Source organism: Magnolia sinica, chromosome 11 (genome assembly GCF_029962835.1).
Source record: "Magnolia sinica isolate HGM2019 chromosome 11, MsV1, whole genome shotgun sequence".
NCBI lineage: Eukaryota > Viridiplantae > Streptophyta > Magnoliopsida > Magnoliales > Magnoliaceae > Magnolia > Magnolia sinica.
The window spans coordinates 83585622-83608372 of record NC_080583.1 but is presented as its reverse complement, the minus strand read 5'-3'; the positions used below and the strand labels follow the sequence as shown (position 1 = coordinate 83608372).

General features: G+C 41.2%; 1 protein-coding gene across 2 annotated transcripts; it reads right to left on the bottom strand.

Annotated features, from left to right (window-relative positions):
- Positions 1-4783: 4783 nt before the first annotated feature.
- Positions 4784-21061, bottom strand: LOC131219554 (uncharacterized). 2 transcript variants are annotated; one of them, XM_058214754.1, is made up of 6 exons: positions 20428-21061; positions 11403-11514; positions 11132-11300; positions 10857-11044; positions 5017-5173; positions 4784-4931 (listed from the first exon to the last, which is right to left on the bottom strand). In XM_058214754.1, exons 1-5 carry the CDS (start codon positions 20940-20942, stop codon positions 5036-5038), a joined length of 1122 nt encoding a protein of 373 aa, XP_058070737.1. In that variant the 5' UTR covers positions 20943-21061; the 3' UTR covers positions 4784-4931; positions 5017-5035. The 2 variants fall into 2 exon arrangements, with proteins under 2 accessions (XP_058070737.1, XP_058070736.1); XM_058214753.1 differs by having other exon boundaries at positions 4784-5173; positions 20428-21060.
- Between the last annotated feature and the right edge of the window lie 1690 nt (positions 21062-22751).

Genomic DNA, 22751 nt, shown 5'->3' with positions numbered 1-22751 from the left:
GGGAAATAGGTTGAGTAGCGAGACTGGCTACTGAGGTGACGTCACCAAGTTCTGTGGGGCCCACCATGATGTATGTGTTGTATCCACGCCGTCCATACATTTGGAGAGATCATTTTAGGGTATTATACAAAGAATGAGAATGATCCAAGGCTGGAGTGGACCCCACCACATAGAACAGTGAGAAGATTGATGATCACCGTTGAAACCTTCCGAAGGTCCACCATGATATTTATTTGAGATCCAACCTGTTCATGTGTTAACACAGACATGAAAGAAGGGAAAACGCATACATCAGCTTGATCGAAAACTTTTGTAGCCCTTAGAACGTTTTAATGGTGGGCGTCACTCTCCCCACTGTTTTATGTGGTGGGGTCCAATAGAGCTTTGGATCTTACTCGTTCTTTGGATCATGCCTTAATATAATCTCTCCAAATGGATGGACGGTGTGGATACAAAACATAGATCATGGTGGGGCCCACAGAATTTGGTGACGTCACTTCAGTAGCGAGTCTCGCTACTCAACGTGTCAGTAGCTAATCGGCGTCCGAAGCTTGGGTGTGTGTCCTAACGTGGGTCGGTTCACGTGACCGGTTCAGATGCTCTTCGGCAGTCACGTGAGTAAGAGGAAACTTTGATGCTCTGGTAGAGTGTGATGGATGATGCACAGCCGCTTAGATTTTGCATACGTGGCATATAAGTAACTCAAATTAAGCTGTACTAATGAAAAATGTCCGTTTAGATGTATCATCAACAAAAAAACTGACACTTTTTTGACCATCTGACTATCGTATTGGTGTACACATATTGGACGGTTGAAAATGAAAACTATCCAATGGTCCTATTTCGATTAAAAATATATATATATATCCATAAATCAGAGGTTGGGATTGGTCAAGCAATCTGATTTGGGACTTGAAAACGCAGGAATCCCACAATCTGGACGGTTTTATTGAGTTAACGTATCCATCACGTATACAATTTCTGAGTGGCAGCGAATCAAGAGTCACGCTGCCAGAGTATCAAATAAAGAGTAAAAGACAGAAATGGCCTCGTGGTCTTGTGTGGGGAATGCGCGCGTGCAGACTTCTCGGGAACGCCCTTCGTCAAGCTTTCTAAAATGACCAAAATGCCCTCTCTTATGGGACGATTGGTTTTGGTAGCTGCGGGACCACTGTAATGGTGGCCTGCCCCAACCTCCACCCAATGTACAACCGTTCATCGGGTCTGCTCCACCATCAGAACAAGAAATGTAGCAAAACAGTCGGCCTTTGAACCACTGGCCTTTAAAGGGACGGTCCATTCTCAATCGAATGGTTGGGATTGCCCGATCAATACAGTATCCGGCCACATCCTATCTAAAGTGGGGTAATCCGTACCATAGAGATTTTTTTAGAACCACCGATTCAGATGCTAATTTCCTACTCTTGTTTCACGGCCAATACAAATCTCGGTGGGGCCCACCATAAATCTCTCTCTAACCATGTTTCCAATTTCTCAGTGCGTGTGTATAATATATCAAAGCTTTTCTTTTCCATTCACAGCTTCTCACGGCGTAGATTGCTCTGTGGGACCCACAGAGATACCTTTGACAAATCCACTCCGTCCATCAGTTTTACAAGACAACCATAAGGAAAAACCTTAAAAATCAGGAAGATCCAAAACTCTTGTGGGCCACACCACATGAAGAAGCCGAGATTGAACGGTCACCATTGAGAACTTCCTGTGCCCTCGTGGAGAGGCAATCCGGGAAACGGATTGGCTACTCCCCCTGCGACCAGCCAATGGCTGGTTGTCGGTGTTCTGTGGACCCCAACATGATGTATGTGTTTCATCCATACCGTCCATCTATCATTTTATTGCATTATACAAAAAAAGAGGTACATCCCAATCTCAAGTGGAACACGTTACAGGAAACAGTGTTGAATGAACGTCAAACATTAAAAACTTTTTGGAGGCCATAGAAGTATTGGATCAAGATGATATTTGTTTTTTCCCTTCATCTGGGTCTTTATGACCTAATCAACAGATTGGATGTCAAATAAACAGTACAGAAGGCCTTAGGAGGATTTAAATGATGGATATCCAATCATTATTATTTTCGTATGGTGTGGTCCACAAGATTTATATCCCTCTCATTTTTTTCATAAAGCCCTAGAATGATATTTAAAAATGGATGAACGGAATGGATGAAATACATACATCATGGTGGGGCCCACAGAGCACGGATAGCCAATCCGTTTCCAGCAATCCGTGTCCCTCCTCGGATGCGGATTGGCTGGTGTACCACACACACACCAGCTATATAGCTGGTGTAGATGCGTGTCGTGCGAAGACGAGCGCCGACGCCACGAACGGTTCAAAGGATATTAAAGTTACATGGCCCTACAATGATGTAGTTATTATATCCACACCGTTCATCCATTTTTTGAGATCATTTTAGAGAATTACCCAAAAAAATGAATCATATCCAAAGCTTAAATGGACCATATCAAACATAGCAGCGGGGATAATGATTTTCACCGTTAAAAATTCGTAGGGCCCACCATAACGTTTATTTTCCCTCCAATCTGTTCATAAGGTCACAAATACCTGGTTGAAGAGAGGAAAAACAAATTTCATATTAATCCGAAACTTCAGTGACCCCAAAAAGGTTTCAAAGGTAGACGTTCAATCCCCCATTGCTTTTTTCAGTGTGGTCCACTTGACTTTTAGATCTGACTTATTTTTTGGCTCAAGCCTTAAGACGAGCTCGTAAAATGGATGGACGGTTTGGATATAACACATACCTCATGATGTGACCCACAGAACTTGCTGAAGTCAATACATCAGCTATATAGCTGGTATGTGGTACACCATCCAATCCGCTTCCTCCATTCGCACTTCTCACCACAGTGGCATCTTGGTAGTTGCATGAAGATGTAGAGGTGTATTCTGGGTTCTTTCCAATGAAGTGGGCCCCGCTGCCAACAAAAGAAAATTCTTGGGAAGAAGCAGAGGACAGAGAGGTCTGGCAGGACTTTGATCGATGGTTCATCCACTTGCAATTAGGGACCGTACACGTGGCATAAATTTACGACAATTGAACCGTCCAAAACCAGGGACCCACTATCTGCATCAGATCTGCTGCGTCCATCAGAATCACTGCCACATTTTCACCTTGGATCCAGAAAACCAGTACAAATCCAAGACATACGCAGGCGACTCTACAGGGAACGGTGAAAAATCATCCCTAAAACTCTAAATTCACATGGTGTGGCCTACATGAGTCTTAGAATGTCCTGATTTTCAGGGAAATATAGTCATCCTATTGTGGCGGATATGATGAGTGGATTGGATGGCATATACACATCTCAGTAGACCCCACATTGGACGGTTTTAATGGTGGGACTTCCCATCTCTGACCGTTCCCGACGGTGTCCTCTCATCAGGTGGCCAAGCTTAGAGCTGGGCATGGGACAACTCGACTCATTCAGATCTGACTCGATGCAAACCGAGTGGGTGAGTCGATCTGAGCTAAGTAGACTTCGTCCGATCCGAACTCAAATCAGTTGAGTTCAGGTCACTCAGTAACTTGACTCGAAATCCAACTCGGTACCAACACGACTCAATTCGAAACTCAACTCGTGTGTGTATAAAAACTCAGATTTGACGTTTTAGATATGAGAAGCTGCGTAGCCGATGGAGAGGCTGCAATTCTGGCAAGTGCACCTAGATTTTGAGTTGTAATTTCGGCCAATGCATACCCGCTGCACTCGACCCGACTCAACCTGTCTCAGTACTTGTAGCCAGGTCGGTATTAGTCTGGATTAGTCCAGGCCAGACCCAGACTTGTATCGGGTCAGGCATGCTGGACTCGGTACTGAGTCAAGTCGAGTTTGGGTCAAGTCTATTTCAAAACCAGATCGAGTCAGGTCAGCCCTAACTCGGTCGGACTCGACTCGATGCCCGGGTCTACCCACCCTTGCACATTTGAATATAGGCTGATATTTATGTTTTTCCTAGCAATACATTTCCATGATGAGCAAGCACAGCCCATTTGCTGAGTGGCTTGGCATGATGGGCTGGCCCATTCATCTCCACGAACCCAATGATCAGCCAAAGGCGTCCCCAACGGTTGTGTCCGCACAATCCTCGACTGCACAAGCATGCAAGCATGCACTCTATGATAAGTCAAATTCCATCATTAATTTTTTTTTCTTTCTTTCTTTCTTTCTCCGAGTCATCGCGAAATCAAGCTTTTTTCTGGAACCATGACAAAATCTGTTCGAGCCTGAGTGGACTCGGATAGTTGAATTTTTAACCATGGGTGCAACACCAGCCCATGGCAGACACAAAGAACTCAAATGAATCAAAACAGGTGCAAGCATGGTTTAATGGCCGACTTGAAATTCTGCCGAGTTGAGTGACGGGTTTTCCTGATTTTTTTAATTATTATTTATAAATAATGTTTTCTATTTAAAATATAAAAAATATAAATATAGACAAGCGAATTCCATCTAGTAAGATTTCTTCTTTTCTTTTTTTCTTTTTTTTTTTTTAATCCAAGTCTTGACCAAATTGAGTTTTTCTCGAACAATAACAAAATCTGGTTGAATCAAGTCGGCTCAGGCAATCCGAGTTTTTAACCAGTGGTGCAAACTGCAAACACCGGCCGAGGAGAACAGTGGTTAGCGGGGATCTCTAAACAACAACTCCACAGAGGTAAGTGGATGCTACAAAGCACTGCTATATACTAGTATGTACACAGTCATACAAAAAAAAAAGAAGCGATGATGGCTTGTCATTTGGAAGCAAAGCTGGTTAAGAAGCTTGAGAGTGGATAAATTACAGGCAAAAGGCGAACTGCACAGGAGCAGTTAGTTGATACACTGAGAGTCACCGTCTCCCCCAAAACCCGCATATCAATGGAAACATAAGACTGGATAGAGTGCCTGCCTAACTTAGAATTTAGGTAAAAACAAAAACAAAAAAAAAGGGGGGGAAATTGCAAATCAGAAAAAGTACATAAAAACTAACCAGTCAACACAATACGAGGTCATGACTGCCTGAAGAAATGGTGGCGCATCAAAATCTCTTGTATCCTCATGGCAGGGAGGCTTTCGCACCCAAACAGCCCTTGAAGCTTCATGTCGCACCGCACTATCATTCCGTTCATGTTCATCGGGTCCTGAAACTGAAATAAGCCATGGGGAAACATGCTCACCATCAAAAGGATATTTTAGCGTGGATGCTCAACTGAATTGAATTGCAACTTAGTTCAATAAAAAAGAGAAACACCAAAGCAAACTAGCCCAACTGCGTTCATTATGAGGGACTGGCCAACCAAATTGCAAATATCATCTTTTCAAGTTGGACAGAATTGCAATTGGGGGATTTGGCATACGTCACAAGCTAAAATGGCGCAGTACCCACTTTTCTTATTTCCTCTACAGTAATCAAATCAATTGCAATTTAGTTAAGTTGAACATCCAAACCCACCCATAGGAAAGCAAAGACTACCTACCTCAAAAATAGCACAACTAGAATGTATAAGGGTGTGTTTGGTTGCACCAAATATCATGATATTTCATTACTAATCAGTCTAATTGGGTGCAAAATATCTTGAAGTTTCGTGATATTTGGTGCAACCAAATGCTCCCTAAACCAACTAGTTTACACGGGAATTGTAACTCAGAAACTTGTTCATAATACAATCAAGAAGATCAAAGAGCAAAAGACAAGGATATGAAAGAGAAATATGTGCCATGGAAGAAAAGATGGACACCCCTAAAATGCTGAAAATCTCTACTAGATATAATATAAAGAGCGGAGAATGAGGAGTAATGCACTAAATTACTTTGTCAAATGGGTAAAACTATGCATTATTTAAGGACATGGGAAGGGCTTTAAAGAAAAATATTTACAAATTTAAGGTGAAGCTAAACAATTGATGTCCTCTCCCTGCCAGGCCAGACTCCCTACTATATTTCACCGCCATTTTGAAATAGTGCAACAACCCATCTCCTCTCACGTGGCACTGATGTAAGGTCATTCACAAAACGGACCATATGTGTAAAACCACACTGATGAAGCAATCCTAACCGTCAATATATGCATTATTAAATGAATGGATAGAAGTAAATAGTGAGTGTTCCAAGGGCAAAATCAGATGGTAATTTTCGTGTAGTCACCACCACCATCTTTAAAATGGTGTGAAATATCATAGGTTTCCATCACACCAAGATAAACCTACTTTCTGTGACCAGTTCCCCTCCCCTCTCCGATGATTTGCACGTCATCTCCTCTCCCCATATGCATTGCACGATTTACAAATCATCTCCCATCTCCACAAGCATTGCACAATTTGCAAATCGTCTCCCGTCTCCACATGCATTGCACAATTTGCAAACCGTCTCCTATCTCCACATGCATTGCACCTGCCACCTTAGCTGGTAGTGATAACATGATTTTCCAGCCATTGTTAAATGAATGAAATCAGCAGTTTACAATTAGAATATCATTCTTGACTACAGTAGTTATAAAAAAGGAAGAGAAATATAAAAATACTCGGTCAACATCTTCTGGCCCTAAAGATATGAGCCCACCTTTTGGTGGAACCCATGTTTATGGCAAATAACACAGCCATCTGATCGAGCTCTATTGGATTATCCAAACCATCAGATCGAGCTCTATTAGATTATCCAAACCATCCGATTGAGCTCCTGGTGGTTGCAGTTGTCCATTTTCATCGGGCAGCTAAGATCTTCTTATAGGCAGGGCATCTCCCCTGAAGGGGCCCACAATATAGTGGCTTTAAGTTACCGATAGGTAGTCCGAGATGAACCATTTCCGTGTCATTTCATTTGATCGAGCATCATATAATAACTCTAAGAAAACAAGAGAAACAACGGAGAGTAGAAGGCTATTGCGGTATTACAGCTGTCGACTGGTAAAATTAAAATGAATTGATGGATGAAATTCATCGGCAGCAAGAAACTCAAATGAATACGGAATCCCTTGAAAATGCATCTGAAGATCAGATCAGCCAATGATTAAGGCTGTGTTGGGCTCGGGGCCTGGAGAAGAATAATTTGCAATTTTTGGGATCTCTATTCTTATCAGAATTTCAGAGAAACATTATCCATGTGATAGGAAAGAGCTCTTTATTTCAAATACAATAACATAAGGGCCCACTACAAGATCTTTTGAAAGTTCTATAAACGATAGAAATTCCTAAATCATGAACTATTTCTCCACTCTGGAAATGGCAATGAGCAGAACTCAGCCTATATTCTACAGATGCCTATGATACCTGAAAAGAGCTCCCATTGCTACCTCCACTACTGATGGATAAATAAGACTTCACCTTTGGAAAGTAGAAATAAACCTAATTGTATTGGCTTTCTGTATCTGGAGCTGCCTCTTGATTGACCCCGGAAGGTGAATGATCATCTTTTCTTCTTATTCTTCACCTTTTTTGAAAATTAGCCTGGGGCAGGATTTGGAGGGACAAGCAAGGTATAAATGTATGTTTAGCCCTTGGAAGTTTTTTTTTATATCTTTTTTATTATTTTGCATTCATTTTCCCAGTTGGGCTGTTACTGCTTCTTTTCAAATGAAGGTTTCTCATTCTATTCTCAAGTTATTTTAGGAAAAAAAAACTAGTAACTGAAAAGAACAACTCTATCATTCTACTTGACGTATTCCATAAAGGTAAATTTGAAGCGTTTAGTGCTCTTAAACATTTAGAACTGTTGAGAAATTATTTGGGAAAAGAACAGGCAGTTACAGAGATCTTCAGTCCAACCTTCGAGACAATTGTTAGGGACCATGAAATTAAGTTGAGCTCAGCTATAATGAGTTGGTGTTTATTGTACTCACGCAATATTTTCATTAAGCCAACTTTAAATGCAATGGTCAGGGAAAAATCACAACAATAGCAAGAAGACCATGTTTTAAAACTTTCCAACTACATGTCATGGAGAAGAAATTATCAACAGTTTTTTTTTTTTTTTCCCTCTCTTACTTGCAAAGCAGTCGGCAGAACAACCCCAAAGAGCTGGGACCAGTGTTTTCAGTATCGGTATCACACGTATCGCATCCTTGGGATACCGAAACATATTGGGCATCGCATGTGTCAGGTAATGCATAGCAATTTTTAGGAAACATTGGGAAATTGGTCGAATTTTTCAATGAAACTTCAGAGGATATTAAAACAAGACATTATTACACACTTAGAACTCAAAAGATTACAAACAACAAGTACACATAATAAGTTTCCTTTGTATAGGGTCGTTCAATGTACTAAATACATAAATATTATGCTTAAATAACGTCTAATCGATCTATTTTTTAAAATATTTTTTTACTTATTTTCTAATATTTTTAATTTAAATTATTTCTTTTCAAAAATGCCAAAAAGCTCCATCAATCTGTAGGTGAGCCTCCAACCACTCTAACACAATTTTTCTACACTCTAATTGCAAGTTAAATGGGTGAAATGGAGAAGATTTTGGATTTTCCCCGTTTTCCCCCATTTTTCCCAATTTTGAGAATCAAAGTGTAAATGATATTAAGATCAGCTAACATTCATAAACACATAAATATTAGCGCTAAATAACATCTGGTTGATCGAACTAAAAATAAAAATTAAAATAACAATTTTTCATATTTTTAATTAAAAAATTTCCAAACAATCTGAAGAGTTTGTCAATCTATAGATCAGCCTCCAACCACTCTAATGTAATATTTCCACACTAATTGCAAGTTAAATGAGTGAAATGGGGAAATTTTCAGATTTTTTTTTCAAATTTTCACAATTTCCCTAATTCACAAATCAGAGATTGAAATCCATGATTGAGCAAGTAAAACATGCAAAATCATGGATTATCATTTTTGTTATACAATTCCAAGTAATTTAAAGCAAACAAAATGTTTAAATTTTTATTTTTTTTAAATCTCACTGATTCGATTCCGGCCCACCCGCTCTCTGATCTCAATTTCCACACCGAAATCCCATTTTCTTGCCAAACATTGAGTGGTTGAAATCAGCTCAGGAGGTTAATGAAAGAAGAAGGAAAATTTGATGAAGAAAATGGATTTTTGGTATTTTTTGTGAATCGCATAAAGGTTAGTATTGACAAAAGGATGGACTTTATCAATGATGCAAGGTATTTTTTAGCCGAGATATTGACGATATATCGCAATGTATCAATATCTCTCGTCGATACATTGCGATATACAGATCGTGCAACATTGGGGATTTTTGGAACTACACGTGGATTTTGTATCACCCATGTGTGATACCAATAGCATCGGCTGATACTATCAAATACTGAAATTACTGGCTGGGAGAAGGCTATGGTGATGGTGGTGTTGGTGCTAATATTCTTTCCTACTTTTCTAGCTTAAATTGTCTACCATATAGTTGCATGAAGCATGAAGTGAAGCAGTAACAAATTTGGGTGTGGAAGCAGGAAGCGTCTCTTTCAAAATATAAACAAGTATACAGAGGTAGGAAGCAGGAGAGAGCAAGAGTAGAAGATGGGGTTTCGGAGAGGGAGCAGCACCTAGTTAGAAAGATCCTGCAACAGAGGTCTACCATCCTATTGAATATCCGAAGTCCTTAATGAGGCTTGTGCATCAATTCAAACAGAGAGAAACATCTTGCTCTTTCTTTTCAAGGGGAAGAAATCAAAATAGAAGAAAAGGCAATGATTCAGATCAGACTATGAAACCTCTTAGGCCTGTTTGGTAGACACCTAAAAATGACATCGTCTCATTTTAGCTAACAGTAATTATCTGTCAGAGCTCTTGATCTGTAGTACATAATTACTGTTAACATGAACTTATCATGCATTAGAGATCAAGACCTACAATACATAATTACTGTTAACTAAAATGAGATGAACTCGTTTTTAGGCGTCTACCAAACAGAAATGGCCTTAGAGTCGCCTAAAATTTATATAAGGGAGATCCTAGAAAATGCACTCTTTGTAATGAAGGAGAATAGAGTAGCTGCCTACGCTATTTATCAACCTAAGTTTACACAATTTATCATTGTACCCATAGAGATGGGCCATAATCAAATATTCATCATCACAAACATAATAAAAATGGAAAAATTCTAAAAAATAAATAAATAAATAAACAATAATAAAAATGGTTATAAGAAACCATATCAAAGAAACTCCCATCACAAAACCTGCAAAGACTCGAGGAGGTTGAAATCTGAGTAGTGGCAGACTGGCAGTTAAAGAGCATGATAAGAGAAAATAGTAATATGCTTGTACAATGTGGAGACATCTAACTTTAATAAGGCTCAAGGCTGATGAGATGCACACCATTACATTGCAACGGAAACAAGAAATAAGGGATCAAGAGGGATAATCGAACCTAACCAAATCATTTGTGGACAGGGTGACTACACATTTCTGTGGAGCTATGCGAAAGATACTTCTAAAAAGAGGACTGAGAATCCTCTTCTTACGTTATCTGGGCTAAAGTCCAAAAACTGGGCCAGTAAGCTCATCAGGTGAACCACAAGTGCATGCTGGATGTTTACAATTGGTCAATTATTTTAATTATCCTATCCTCCATCCAATCATAGACATTTAGTGCACCTGATGAGCAGACTACCTAGCTTGGGGCCATATCATTTTCAGAGGGGTCCTCCAATCAATGGACTGGATATCTTGCACATGTAAGTGACAGTAGCTTGTATCACATCAAGAGGATTCTCAATCCTTTCACATGAACATGCTCATTGTGGCGATGCATGCCATGCATGCACTAACACTTAACAGAGAAGCTAAATTACCATGTCAAAGCAAATATAAAACCCAAAGAAACAATGGATATTGTAGCAGATTACCAACCTCCAAATGATTTACTTTTATGTATTCCCAAACACGTCTCACGGCCTCTGATTGAAGCATCTCCCTTTCTCCAGTGCCGAAAAATTTGGCAAGCATATCAGAGATTACTATGGGAGATAGGCCAGGTTCAGTACGTTGAGGGGCAGATTCCACTTCTGCAGCCTTTAACCTTTTAGCACCTGGCTCTTCTGCAAGCACAAAACCATATACAATTTCATTTGAGTTATCATGAATTAAGAATTTCTGTATCCTTGACATTTATGCCACAAACATACTTGGGTCGAGCGGTATGATATGCTTAGCTAATAGCTTATTCATCTTGAACATGTCAGTACAATCTGTCTCAAACACCAAACGCAGAGGGTCATCACAAATTATCTTTCTCTTGTTACTTGGATCTTGGAGATTGTTTTTCCGTATATATGCCCACAGCTGCTTCACAATCTGAATACAAAATCAAGAGGGATTTAGGGTATTCTGGAAATATCAAAAAATTAACAGGATAAGGCTTTGAAAGATGGCATTTATTGATTAAGAAATTGGAACCTCAGTCCTTGGCATCGTTGGTGCACCAACGATGGTCTGAAGTTGTGGTGAAACACCACACACTTTGTTTAAACCTCCCGGGCCACCTCTTCTTTTACCTCCACTTTGAGTACTGCAAAAGAAGCGAGCAAACAGGTAAGATCACAGATCAAATCATGCAATGTTATCTGATTAATGTAATGTAGCAGATATGAAGTTGCAATGCATGAATTTTGGCAAAAGAATTGATACATCCGGGACACAAATCACCCTCGGATGCGTATCTAATGATCCCACAAGCTGACTGATCAAAGACTGATCCATCAGATTGAATATCAGGCCTAGATTAGGCCTATTCGGAGGGTCATGACCTGAGATTTAATAAATCTAACTGTCCAGGTTGTAGATCTGGACCTCTCTTGAGGGCCCATCTAGAGCAGATCCATGGTCACAATGGTGTTAGCTTAGCGCAGGTCAATGTAGGAACCACAAATCTAATCAGCCTAGGCTGTTCATCAATTGATATGTATGGTCCACAGATCCAATGAACAGCCCTTTCAGAGACCTACAAATCATGTGAGCAAAAGATGTCTTCCGTACAGCCATCATCATCTAACCTCATCCCAATTAATTGGGGTCAGCAACATGAATCCTGTTCCGCCATGCTACTCTATTAAGGGTCATAACTTCAGACAAACCACAGATCATCGAGTCTTTTCTTACTACCTCCATGCCCTTTTAGAGCCTTCAACTTGTACCAACTCACTCCTAACCAACAAGGTTCTTGGTCTCCGACTGTTCCCTACGATGTCAGCCACATGTGTTTTGGATCAGCCTGGTTTTCGGGATACAGCAAACTCGAAGGGGCAAACCTCATTGTCTCAACATCATCTTAGCCTTTCTCCCAACAATTTGGGACTAGCTTTTAAATGGTAGATTGGGAAAAGTTTTATAATCAGTTGCCAACTGGACATTAACCTTCCTCATTTACACAGGCTCTAGAACTATGGCAGAGAATTGCGCCCGTGCACGAACTACGTAGAGTAAGAATTACTGCTTCATCCATACCAAACTTCTTTGGAAATGGAGACTGGTTCATGGGTTCACAATCACCTCGGCTTACAAAAGATACAGCCATCGTCGTCGTCGTCATCTAATCCTTATCCCAATTAATTGGGGTCTGCTACACGAATCCTGTTCCACCATGCTACTCTATTAAGGGTCATAACTTCAGATGGACCGTACCAATCTTCTTTTACACAGGCTCTAGAACTATGGCAAAGAAAACGCGCCAGTGTGTGAACTACGTAGAGAAAGAATTACAGCTTCATCCATTCCAATTGTCTTTGGAAATGGAGAAGTTTATGGTTCACAATCTCGGCTTAGAAAAGAAGGCTTTTGTACAGCCATCATCATCATATAATCCTTATCCCAATTAATTGGGGTCGGCTCAGGTCATCAAGTCTTTTCTTACTACCTCCATCCATGTCCTTTTGGGCCTTCCCCTTGCCCTTTAAGATCCTTCAACTTGTACCAACTCACTCCTAACCAACACAGTTCTTGGTCTCTGACTGTTCCCTACAACGTGACCCACAGGTGTTTTGGATCGGCCTGACTTTTAGGATACAGCAAACCAAAAGGGATGAACCTCATTGCCTCAATCATCTTAGCCTTGCTCCCAGCAATTTGGGACCAGCTTTTAAATGGTAGATTGGGAAAAGTTTTATAATCAGTTGCCAACTGGACATTAACCTTCCTCTTTTATACGGGCTCTAGAGCTATGGCAGTGAATCACACCCATGTGCGGGCTACATAGAGAAAGAATTACCGATTCATCCACACCAATCTTCTTTGGAAATGGAGAGTGGTTCGTGGTTTACACACACACACACACACACACACACACACACACACACACACACACACACACACATTTGGTATATGTATATGAAGTTTATGGAAAGACGGAATCCTATGACCATATGTAGAGCTTGCTGTTGATTGTTGAGTATGACAGCCCATAAGCAGGATATACAAGTGTAGTTAGACCATTCAGCTGTTTCTTTTTTTCTTTATATCTTTCCTTTTTTAAAAAAAATAAAAATAAAATAAAAAATTATTCAGTTGTTTCTTTTCTAGAGTATTTATTTAGGGGCGTGCTCCGGTAGTACTGGTACCATTGTAACGTTATGGTGCTACAGAAACATTCATAGCAATGTTTTTAAGTACTCCCCCACCCAGACCATGAGAGAATCCAGATTTGTGTTTGATGCACAACCGAATTCAATTTCCGAAACTTCGCACAATAATTTGTCCATTCCTTGATACTCTATAGCTTTTCTACTCCACCAATCACTATGGCTCTCAAATTCCTCGTCAAATCCAACACTGAAATCCTATAAAATTGCTTTTTTATAGACACCCTTTTTTCAAGGATAACATGAAAATTTTCTGTATCATACCAATTTTATCACATCTCCAAAGAGACAATAACATGAAATTTTTTAAAGAAAAAACAGTAAATTGCAACAGAGGGAGAGAATCTCCAATCAAAAGTGATTGCAGATATGATCCCATCCTCGCCGAGCTGTCTGCTACCTCATTTCCATCCCTAAGGCTGTAGATGAAGGCAACAGAGAACCCTCCTCAATTCACTAATTTCCAAAGAGGTATGACATGGGTGTTTATAACCATCCATTTCACAAAAGGAGGCAATCTCTGATATCTACCCCACATGAGTCTCCATGCCATCATTTTCTTGTTTTTGCTTTCTTTTCCCAATCACTCCATAACACAGTGAATGGTAGGATTCTCCAATCCTACCTCTTTCTTGAGACTGCACCCATCCTCAACTCTTGATGCTCTCAGCTCGCTTTCCTTGAAAACCCCATGAAATTCCAAATCAACTGAGAAAACCAGATATTAATTCCTTGCTGCATGACAATGAATGAAATTTCTACCACCAATTTGCACATGAAACACATGTTGAGTAATCAGTCTTCTCTACATTGACCTATGATTAAATCTTATCAGTTGTTTGGCCAAAAAAATGCCAGAATCTGATTGGCTATGCCACACATGCAAAGGTTGGGTTGTTAGCAGGCTACATGAGCAAAAGGATGTGCAGCAGAGATGAGTGAGAAGGCTTGCAAGCTTATAATTAAGAATGAGTTCAGCAAAGCTGCCTAGTAGTCACCAAGTCCCAACAGGACAGAATGGGGGAGAGTAGATTGACTTCGATCATGTGCAACAAAAAACGGAACAGCTCCAATAAGGCAGGAAGCTCTGACCATGGTTGAACGACTTGAAAAGAGGACCACAGGAAGACTTAAAAGAGCTTGGAGAGTAGATTGAGTTCGGTCCAGTGAGTAAGGCATTCAGGCATCTTCATAAGCATGATGTTGCCTTCTCAATCCATGATGTTTGTTCTGGAAGTGATGTTTCTTTAAGAGATTCCTCGACCGCCCAAGCGTCTTCCCACAATCTCACTTTGTCACTCGAATTCACTTTGAATCTCATACCCTCCTAAAGGGTCATTCCTGCTCCTCCATGGATGTCCCTGATCTTAAAGATGTACCCCTGGCTCTCATCCTATGTTTTCCTCCCCATTTTTGCCAACAATTACTTCCAGAAGGTATGTTCAAATTCACTTTGAATCTCATACCCTCCCGAAGGGTCATTCCTGCTCCTCCCGGATGTCCCGATCTTGAAGATGTACCCCTGGCTCTCATCCTATATTTTCCTACCCAATTTTGCCAACAATTACTTCCAGAAGGTATGCTGCTCTTTCCCCGAATCTCCACCACCACCTTCCAAGCAGGCTCCAATTTCTCTCCCTACTTCTCCCAACCCACTACCTCCTCTTTTGCTCTTTTGAATCTCATTCCATTTAGTGAGGATATATTTGTGGTTTCTTTCTCTTCCTTCCCACAGGAAGTCTTTATGAAGTTTCACCAGACTTTTTGCCACAACAGTTGGAATCCAAATGGTGGTTTGTAATAAGTGGAGAGGTTAGCAATGGCGTTTTTTTACAAGCATAATGGACCCCCAAGGACGGGTTATCTTCATTTCTAAGAGGCGAGCTTCCACTTGAATCTTGACCCTATTGATACCGTGTCCTAAATAACATGAGTTGTCTTTAACCCCTTTTGGAAGACCGAGATAAGTGATGAGTAAAACCTTTCCCCCAAGGAAAATCCCTTCACAATTTTTCAAGCTTCAATGAAGTACCATTAATTAACGACATTCAACCCTGGATTGGCTAATAATGTCTTCTCCACATGGAGAACTTCTCAAAATTTTGAATAATCACATTTGTTGTGACGGATTGGGAGTCACCCCACTGGAAGGCATTGATGTTAGACTGAAAGCATTTATGACATCATAAGCTCCTTAAGTTCCACACTTGCCTCATTGATGCATCAGGAAGAATCAAGGAGCTCATGAAAACTGTCAATGGATACCAAAAAGCCCCATTATTGACACTAAAGCCTTCCAATAGTCCTTCATTTTCCGCTTTCACTATCAATCTGCGATGTGAAAAGAAAGGCTGATACAGGATCACTTGTTGAATTCCTTTATCGTGTCAATCACCAAACCATTCATCAAATCTAAGAATGAAGTAATCAAAATATACTCATTCCTCTAAAAATGTCATTTTTATTTAATCAAGAAACCTTGATTCTGCTTCACTGGATAACTCCCCGAACCTATGAATACTTGGTTCCTTCAAAAAATTGGAGTGCACACTCTGGGACCCGGATAAGGATAAAGGTCCACTTCCCACAGACTTGAGCTGCAAAGAATATATCATTTAGCTATTGAGTCTATAGTGATTAATGAGTTGTAACGACTGAGCTATAAACCCAACTTATGATTTGTTTATAGCTGCTTGGATGCATCCATTTTCATTTGTTTTCATTTTTTGCCAAAATAGACTGACATGTTGGTTAAAAGGGTCGCTGGCAATGTTGTGTAAAAATCATTTGGGGCAGGCGAATTTAACACCTCTTGCATATGTGCAAATGCATTGCACTTCGATTGAAGCACCATCATGTGTCCACACCTCTTAAATATTTTGCTCATTGAATGTTCAGCTGGGTCGCAGTGGCGGACTAAATCTAAAGCATCGGTCGAAATTCTAGAAGACACCAACACCTCCTCTCAAAGCTGTTGGACAAAAGAGATGTAAATGGTTTTTGAGTGGCACCCAAACACGCCCTTAGGGCAATATCTCAACATGATTATACTTATGACTAAAAGGGTCTCTGGCAATGTTGTGTAAAAATCATTTGTGGCAGGCGAATTTAACACCTCTTGCATATGTGCAAATGCATTGCACTTCGATTGAAGCACCATCATGTGTCCACACCTCTTAAATATTTTGCTCATTGAATGTTCAGCTGGGTCGCAGTGGCGGACTAAATCTAAAGCATCGGTCGAAATTCTAGAAGACGCCAACACCTCCTCTCAAAGCTGTTGGACAAAAGAGAAGTAAATGGTTTTTGAGTGGCACCCAAACACGCCCTTAGGGCAATATCTCAACATGGTTATACTTATGACTAGTAACCAATCTGTATCAGCCTGTATCCTGAGAGTCAGGATTTAGATTTAAATCCATATCATGATTTAGAATTCGTTGATCTAGTCGGTTTGTTGTCTCACTTGCAGGGGATCGCACCCACACCCGGGTCACAGGATATGCTAGTTTGGCACCTTAACACGTATGGAATCTTCTCAGTGAGGTCGTTCTATGAGAAGTTGTCTCAACCAGAGCCTGGTGTTGCTAGTACTCATATGGATTTCCTGTGGTCGTATGGATCTCCGCCGAAAACTGTGGCTTTCGCGTGGCTTGCAGGGTGTAATAGCATCCTCACTATTGATGACCCGCACAAGAGGTCACTCATATTGCTGAATGCTTGCCCTCTCTGTCTGAAAGCCAAGGAACCTGTTGAACACCTGTTCACCCACTGTTCCTTCTCTAGAATAATTTGGTCCAGCATTCTCATATCTGCGAATGTGAGTAGGGTTATGCCCAGTTCAATTGAGAGTTTGTTTCGGTCTTGGCATAATGGAAGAGAGGGGGCTCTTAGGGAATTCCAGATGGAGGATCCCACTGTTGGCTGTTCATTGGTCTATCTGGAAAGAAATAATCGTTGTTTTTTGTAACTTGAGACGGTCAGTATGGAGGACTTGTCATAGGGTGTATTTCTCTCTTCTTTTTCTTTTTCTTTTGTTTCCTTTCCTTTCTTGTCTTTTTCTTTTTCTTTTTCTTTTTTTGGCCTCTAGCCTTAAAAAAGTGCATCATCTTTCAAATAAATAAATATTATCTGCCAATCTGCCATACCCATCCTTATTGTCCTCGATACCCACACCCGTCCTTGGGTAGCATAACCCCAAAGTGTTGCAAAACGCCACCTTAATCATACCTTAGTAATCTATAAGAACTCCACCTTTGCCGACGGGCCCTTGACTTCCCAAGGAACTACCACCAAATTGATCTTCAATAATCACTAGGAGGAGAGGCCATTCAGACTCATACTACATCTTCCTTTATCCGAAAATCATCATGGCCTTTCAATCCCTATGAAATTGGAGCAGTCATAGAGTTGTGCTATAAACCAAACTCGTGATTTTTTTTAGGGAAATATTTCAATGATTATACTTATAATTTGTAATTAATCCATATAGTATCTATTATCCTGTGCATTGGGATTTAATTATCTACTATACCATCCTTACTGTGTTCAATACGAGTAGTAACATAACCCCAATGTGTTGCAAAAAGAAATCCTAACCATACCATTGTTGTTTGTAGAAACTCCACTGTAACATTTGGCCCTTGAGCCGTAAGGAATAACCATCAAAATTGATCTCCAATAATCATGAGCCATGTAGACTGAGGCTTCGTCTTCCTTTCTCCAAAATCCATTATGGCTATTCAATCCGTATGAAATTGAAGTGGCTGCACTTAGACCACAAAACTCCACCTTCACAAAGGCCTATAGAAATAATTTTAAAAAAATTGCAAAAAGCCTTTTGAATTAGTAAAATGTCTGATTGTATCTCCATTGATTTCCATAGGTTTCTGGCCCTAAATAATAGCAAACACCATTTTCCGTGTGGCCTTACGTCTTGTCTGGAAAGAATTTGCCTCCCACCCCATACCTATACTATTGAAAAATAGCCTCAAAAGTGCTGCAAAAAGCCATCTTAATCATACCGATATTGTTTATAAGAACTACACCCGTGCCAACAGGCCATGAAGCCCCCAAGGAGCTACCATCAAAATCGAGCTTCCATAATCATCAAGAGGAACCATTTCGGCTCGAGGCATATTTGGGTGACACCCATAAATCTTTGTGGTGAGTTTTCATCAAACATGCATAACCGATGGTGTCAGAACCTATCAGAATTTCTACTGACAGTTCAGATTGCATCCGCAGCTATGGCTATGGCCCATCCCTTTATCTGATGAGCCTGTATTTCAGTGGAGGGCCCTTTCATGTGATGTCCCTATGGATAGTTTGGATCCAGCACACATGGAACACAACCAGGATCTCTTTTCTTACATGTCAGTTGTGGGGGCAGAAATGAAAACCAACCATTTTTGGGGCATCATCTTCCTTTCTCCAAAATCCATAATGGTCATTCAATCCCCATGAAATAGAAGCAGTTACAAAGCACCATGATACCCCACCTCAGCTAAAGCCAATAAAATACTGGGCCCACCTGATGACATCGAGGGAGTCTACTCCAACCATTGGCCAATTTAGCCTAGAGCATCACCCCAAGGAATCAGCCAACTGAAGCCACTGAAGACCTAACCTAAATGCAACAGGCACCACCACTCAAAGAAATCATCTGCAAAGTGCCAGTCTCTTCTGGTAGTGATGACATAGGCTGTCTGTGGCTGGATTTCATTACAGACTGTCTATATCAGGCAGTATGGATTTGAACTAGTGGACGTGAGAGGGATACTAGCTTTTCCTTCCAAGCAAGCCATTTGGAGAAGCAGCACGTGACAGGTCCCTGTGTGTTTCACGTGTGGGGAAGCTTCAGTTCTTTCTGTTCGACTTCTAGATGAGGTTTAAATAGTCAGGAGGTCACAACATCCAAAAAAATAAAAACAGATAATACAAGAGCATCCTCAAATCCGATATGCCACTGGATGAGAAATGAGAGAACCCAATACCTACGTTTGGATTGGAAAAACAAAGGTTGTGTTCTAAAAATGTCGCACCATCTATTGGCAGCAAGGCATTCAATAACCGTAACAGTGGCCATAACAGCCACCACCATAACCATTACCATTACGATACGGGCCACAGCAGCCTTTTTTTGTAAGAAAAGAAAAAACATACATCAACCATTACGGGCCATTTTCCATAACGGCCATTACGCCCAGTAATGCGTAACAGTGCCCACCATTACTATCACGTAACCATTTTTGCATACCTTGATTGATAGCAGGCATGAATCCTATGTACATTCAATTCCACCGAAAACACCCTCGAAATCCTACCATCCGGCAGATGCAAAATAAGAGAACCCCCCTTTGTCTTCCAACTGGAGAACCAGAGATTGTGTTTCAAAATCTAGCAATGGCCACCTGCAGTAGGCGGGAATCCCCGTGCACATTCAAAATGGGATTTCTCCACCCTCTCCCAAAATGAGATCCCCCACCCACCAAAACAACCTCCCTATCTCCCAAACTCTACACCATACCAAATAACAGAACCCAACTCCAAAATTCGCATCAGAACACCAGAGATTGCTCTCTGGAATCTCCCAGAAAAAAAAAAAAAAAAAGGCAACAGAATCACATCACAGATGCGCATAGAGAATCCCCCGTGGGAGATTCCCGAACCCCAATCCCTCCCATTCTAAATTCACATACAAAAAGAAACAAAGATCAAAACTTGGGCTCAAAATTCAACACCTGAAGCAGGAATCCACCATTCCAGAAACACTAATTCCCACGGAAAATCAAGAAAAGCAAAACCCTAGAACGATCATTATAAGGCAAATTCAAACAAAACCCAACCTTTCTTTTGGCGATTCGGGAACAGATGCCGCTGGTGCTGCCGCAGCGGCAGCAACGCTGGGCTGGGTTTGCTGCTGCAACGGTTGTGGTTGCTGCTGTGACGGTTGTGGTTGCTGCTGCGGCTGCGATGGTTGTGGTTGCTGCTGCTGCTGCTGCTGCTGCGGAGGCAATCGGAAGGCGAGTTCGTGGTGGTGGACAGGTGGCGGAGGGAAGGGATTGGAAGGGATGGAAGGAGGAGGATTGTGATGGTGATGGTGAGGATGGTGAGGATGGTGAGGATGAGGGTTTGGATGGCTGTTTGGGAATTGTGGTGGGTGATGAAGGGTAAAATGGTCTTTTTGGTGGAAACGGAGGATGAGTTCGCGGATGAAAGAAGCACGGTCGGAGAGGTCGAGACCGAGCTTCGCCTCCAGCTGCTGGACAACGCCGTTAACTGACAGTGACGGAACGGCGTTAGGGTCATACTGACGGAGGAGCGATGCCACGCCGTTTGCAATGTCTTGGTCCGACGCCATCTCTCTCTCACTACACCACCATATAACGGTCAAAAATCCTCTCTCTCTCACTCACTCTCTCTTTCCTCTCTCTCTCTCTGTCTCTCTCTTTCCTCTCTCTCTCTCTCTCTCTCTCTCTCTCTGTGTCTATCTCTCTCTTGATTTTTTTTCTTCTGTCTATCTCTCTCTTGTATTTAGATTCCTGTATTGACGAAACTACCCCTGCAGGAATTTCGAAATGAACCGCGCTGGCGTACATCGCGCGGATGCGACTCGCCTGTAATCCCGATCTACTCGGCCCCCCTGTAGCCCAAAGCTCTGTGGGGTGCACCTGCGATGTTTGTGTTATATCCAGTCCGTCCGTACGTTTCGTCAGCTCATTTTAGGACATGATGTCCGCGTGCGCGTGAAGTCTACTTAGCCGTCCATTTTTGTAGATCATGTTAAGAACCTGTGAGGCAGATCGGAGGCTGAAGTGGGCCATACCATAAGGAACGGTGGGGATTGAAGACAACCGTTGAAACCTTGGGGATTATGGCGATTTTGTGATTTTACTTGGGGAAGCACATTATGAGCCGTTGGATGGGCCTTTTGACGATCCACCTTTTTACACTATTTCGTGACGTGGCCTACCTAGCTTTTGCTTGGCTCTCAATCTTCTATAATCTGAATCAGAGATGAACGGACACAATCAATTCCACGTGGGACTGCAATGGGCTTCGAAGCTGTGGGTCACCACATAGGTAGGCTACATCAGCCATTAGTTTTGAGTAATGACCTGTTTTCGTATTGTACGTAGTTAGATAATATTAACATGACGTGGCAAGATTTAATTGGCCAATTAATTATAGCTAGAAATAGATAGGCAACATACCTGAAAGGGACCGAATGTCTTGTATCACACATAATGCCGATGTTGACATCATTGGAAAATTTGTGGGGCCCACCTGGTAGATTTAAACATTTGGTAGAACACATCATAAGAAATAAAAGGATTGAATGCCCACCGTTAAAAACTTTCAAAGGCACCGCTACAATATATATCTATCAATCTACCATTGATCAGGTTAAACATACATGCATGGTGGTAAAATAAAAAATATATATTAGCTTGATTCAAAATGTTTTTAACGATGGGTGTTCAATCGTAGTTAATTTATATGGTGTGGTCCACCCAGATTTTAATATATCTCATTGTTTTAAGATCATGGCCTAAGATGAGATTGAAAATTGGATGGACGGGGTAGATTTAAAATGCACATTTCCAACAGCACACAGCAGTACACCATGTAATTAAAGTCCCTTTGAAAGTTCTTATGTGGATTACTTGCCGACCAGGCCCCATCTTGATAGCAGCCGGTTGTCAATTCAAATCATGAACCGTCGAGCCTACGCTGTCGGACCGTACCTAATCTGGTACCCAATATAATTTGATAGAGGGCCCCACATGAGTGTTTAATCAACTTGATTTTTTTATTCAAGGCCAAATAAGGGGCGATGAACCTAGTGGACGGATTGGATTTCATGCACGCTGAGTCGTTTCACACGCGTCAGAGAAACTAACCCTGGTAGGTACATAGGCGTCGTACAAAAGCGCTTTCCTTTCGAAAAGACAGTTGGGGATGCGACCATCACGAGTTCGTTTTCGCTCTGTCGCAACTCAGGTTCCACCACGTGAGGTTTCCATCCGGGCCAACATGATGATAAATTAAAATGATCAGGACCTTCTATTTACTGTATTTTATTGTAATCCGAATGATGCAAGGATTTTATGATCAGCGCATGATTCTGATCATCACTGTGACTAATTTTCTTTGGATCGTATTCGAA

What these genes read in the sequence shown, in the direction of transcription:
- LOC131219554 (XM_058214754.1), bottom strand. Translation starts at nt 20,942, where the DNA reads ATGGCGTCGGACCAAGACATTGCAAACGGCGTGGCATCGCTCCTCCGT. An exon ending in TATCATACCGCTCGACCCAA is followed by an intron (nt 11,045 to 11,131) that starts GTATGTTTGTGG and finishes TTGTGCTTGCAG; the next exon opens with AAGAGCCAGGTGCTAAAAGG. An exon ending in TAAAAGTAAATCATTTGGAG is followed by an intron (nt 5,174 to 10,856) that starts GTTGGTAATCTG and finishes GGCTTATTTCAG; the next exon opens with TTTCAGGACCCGATGAACAT.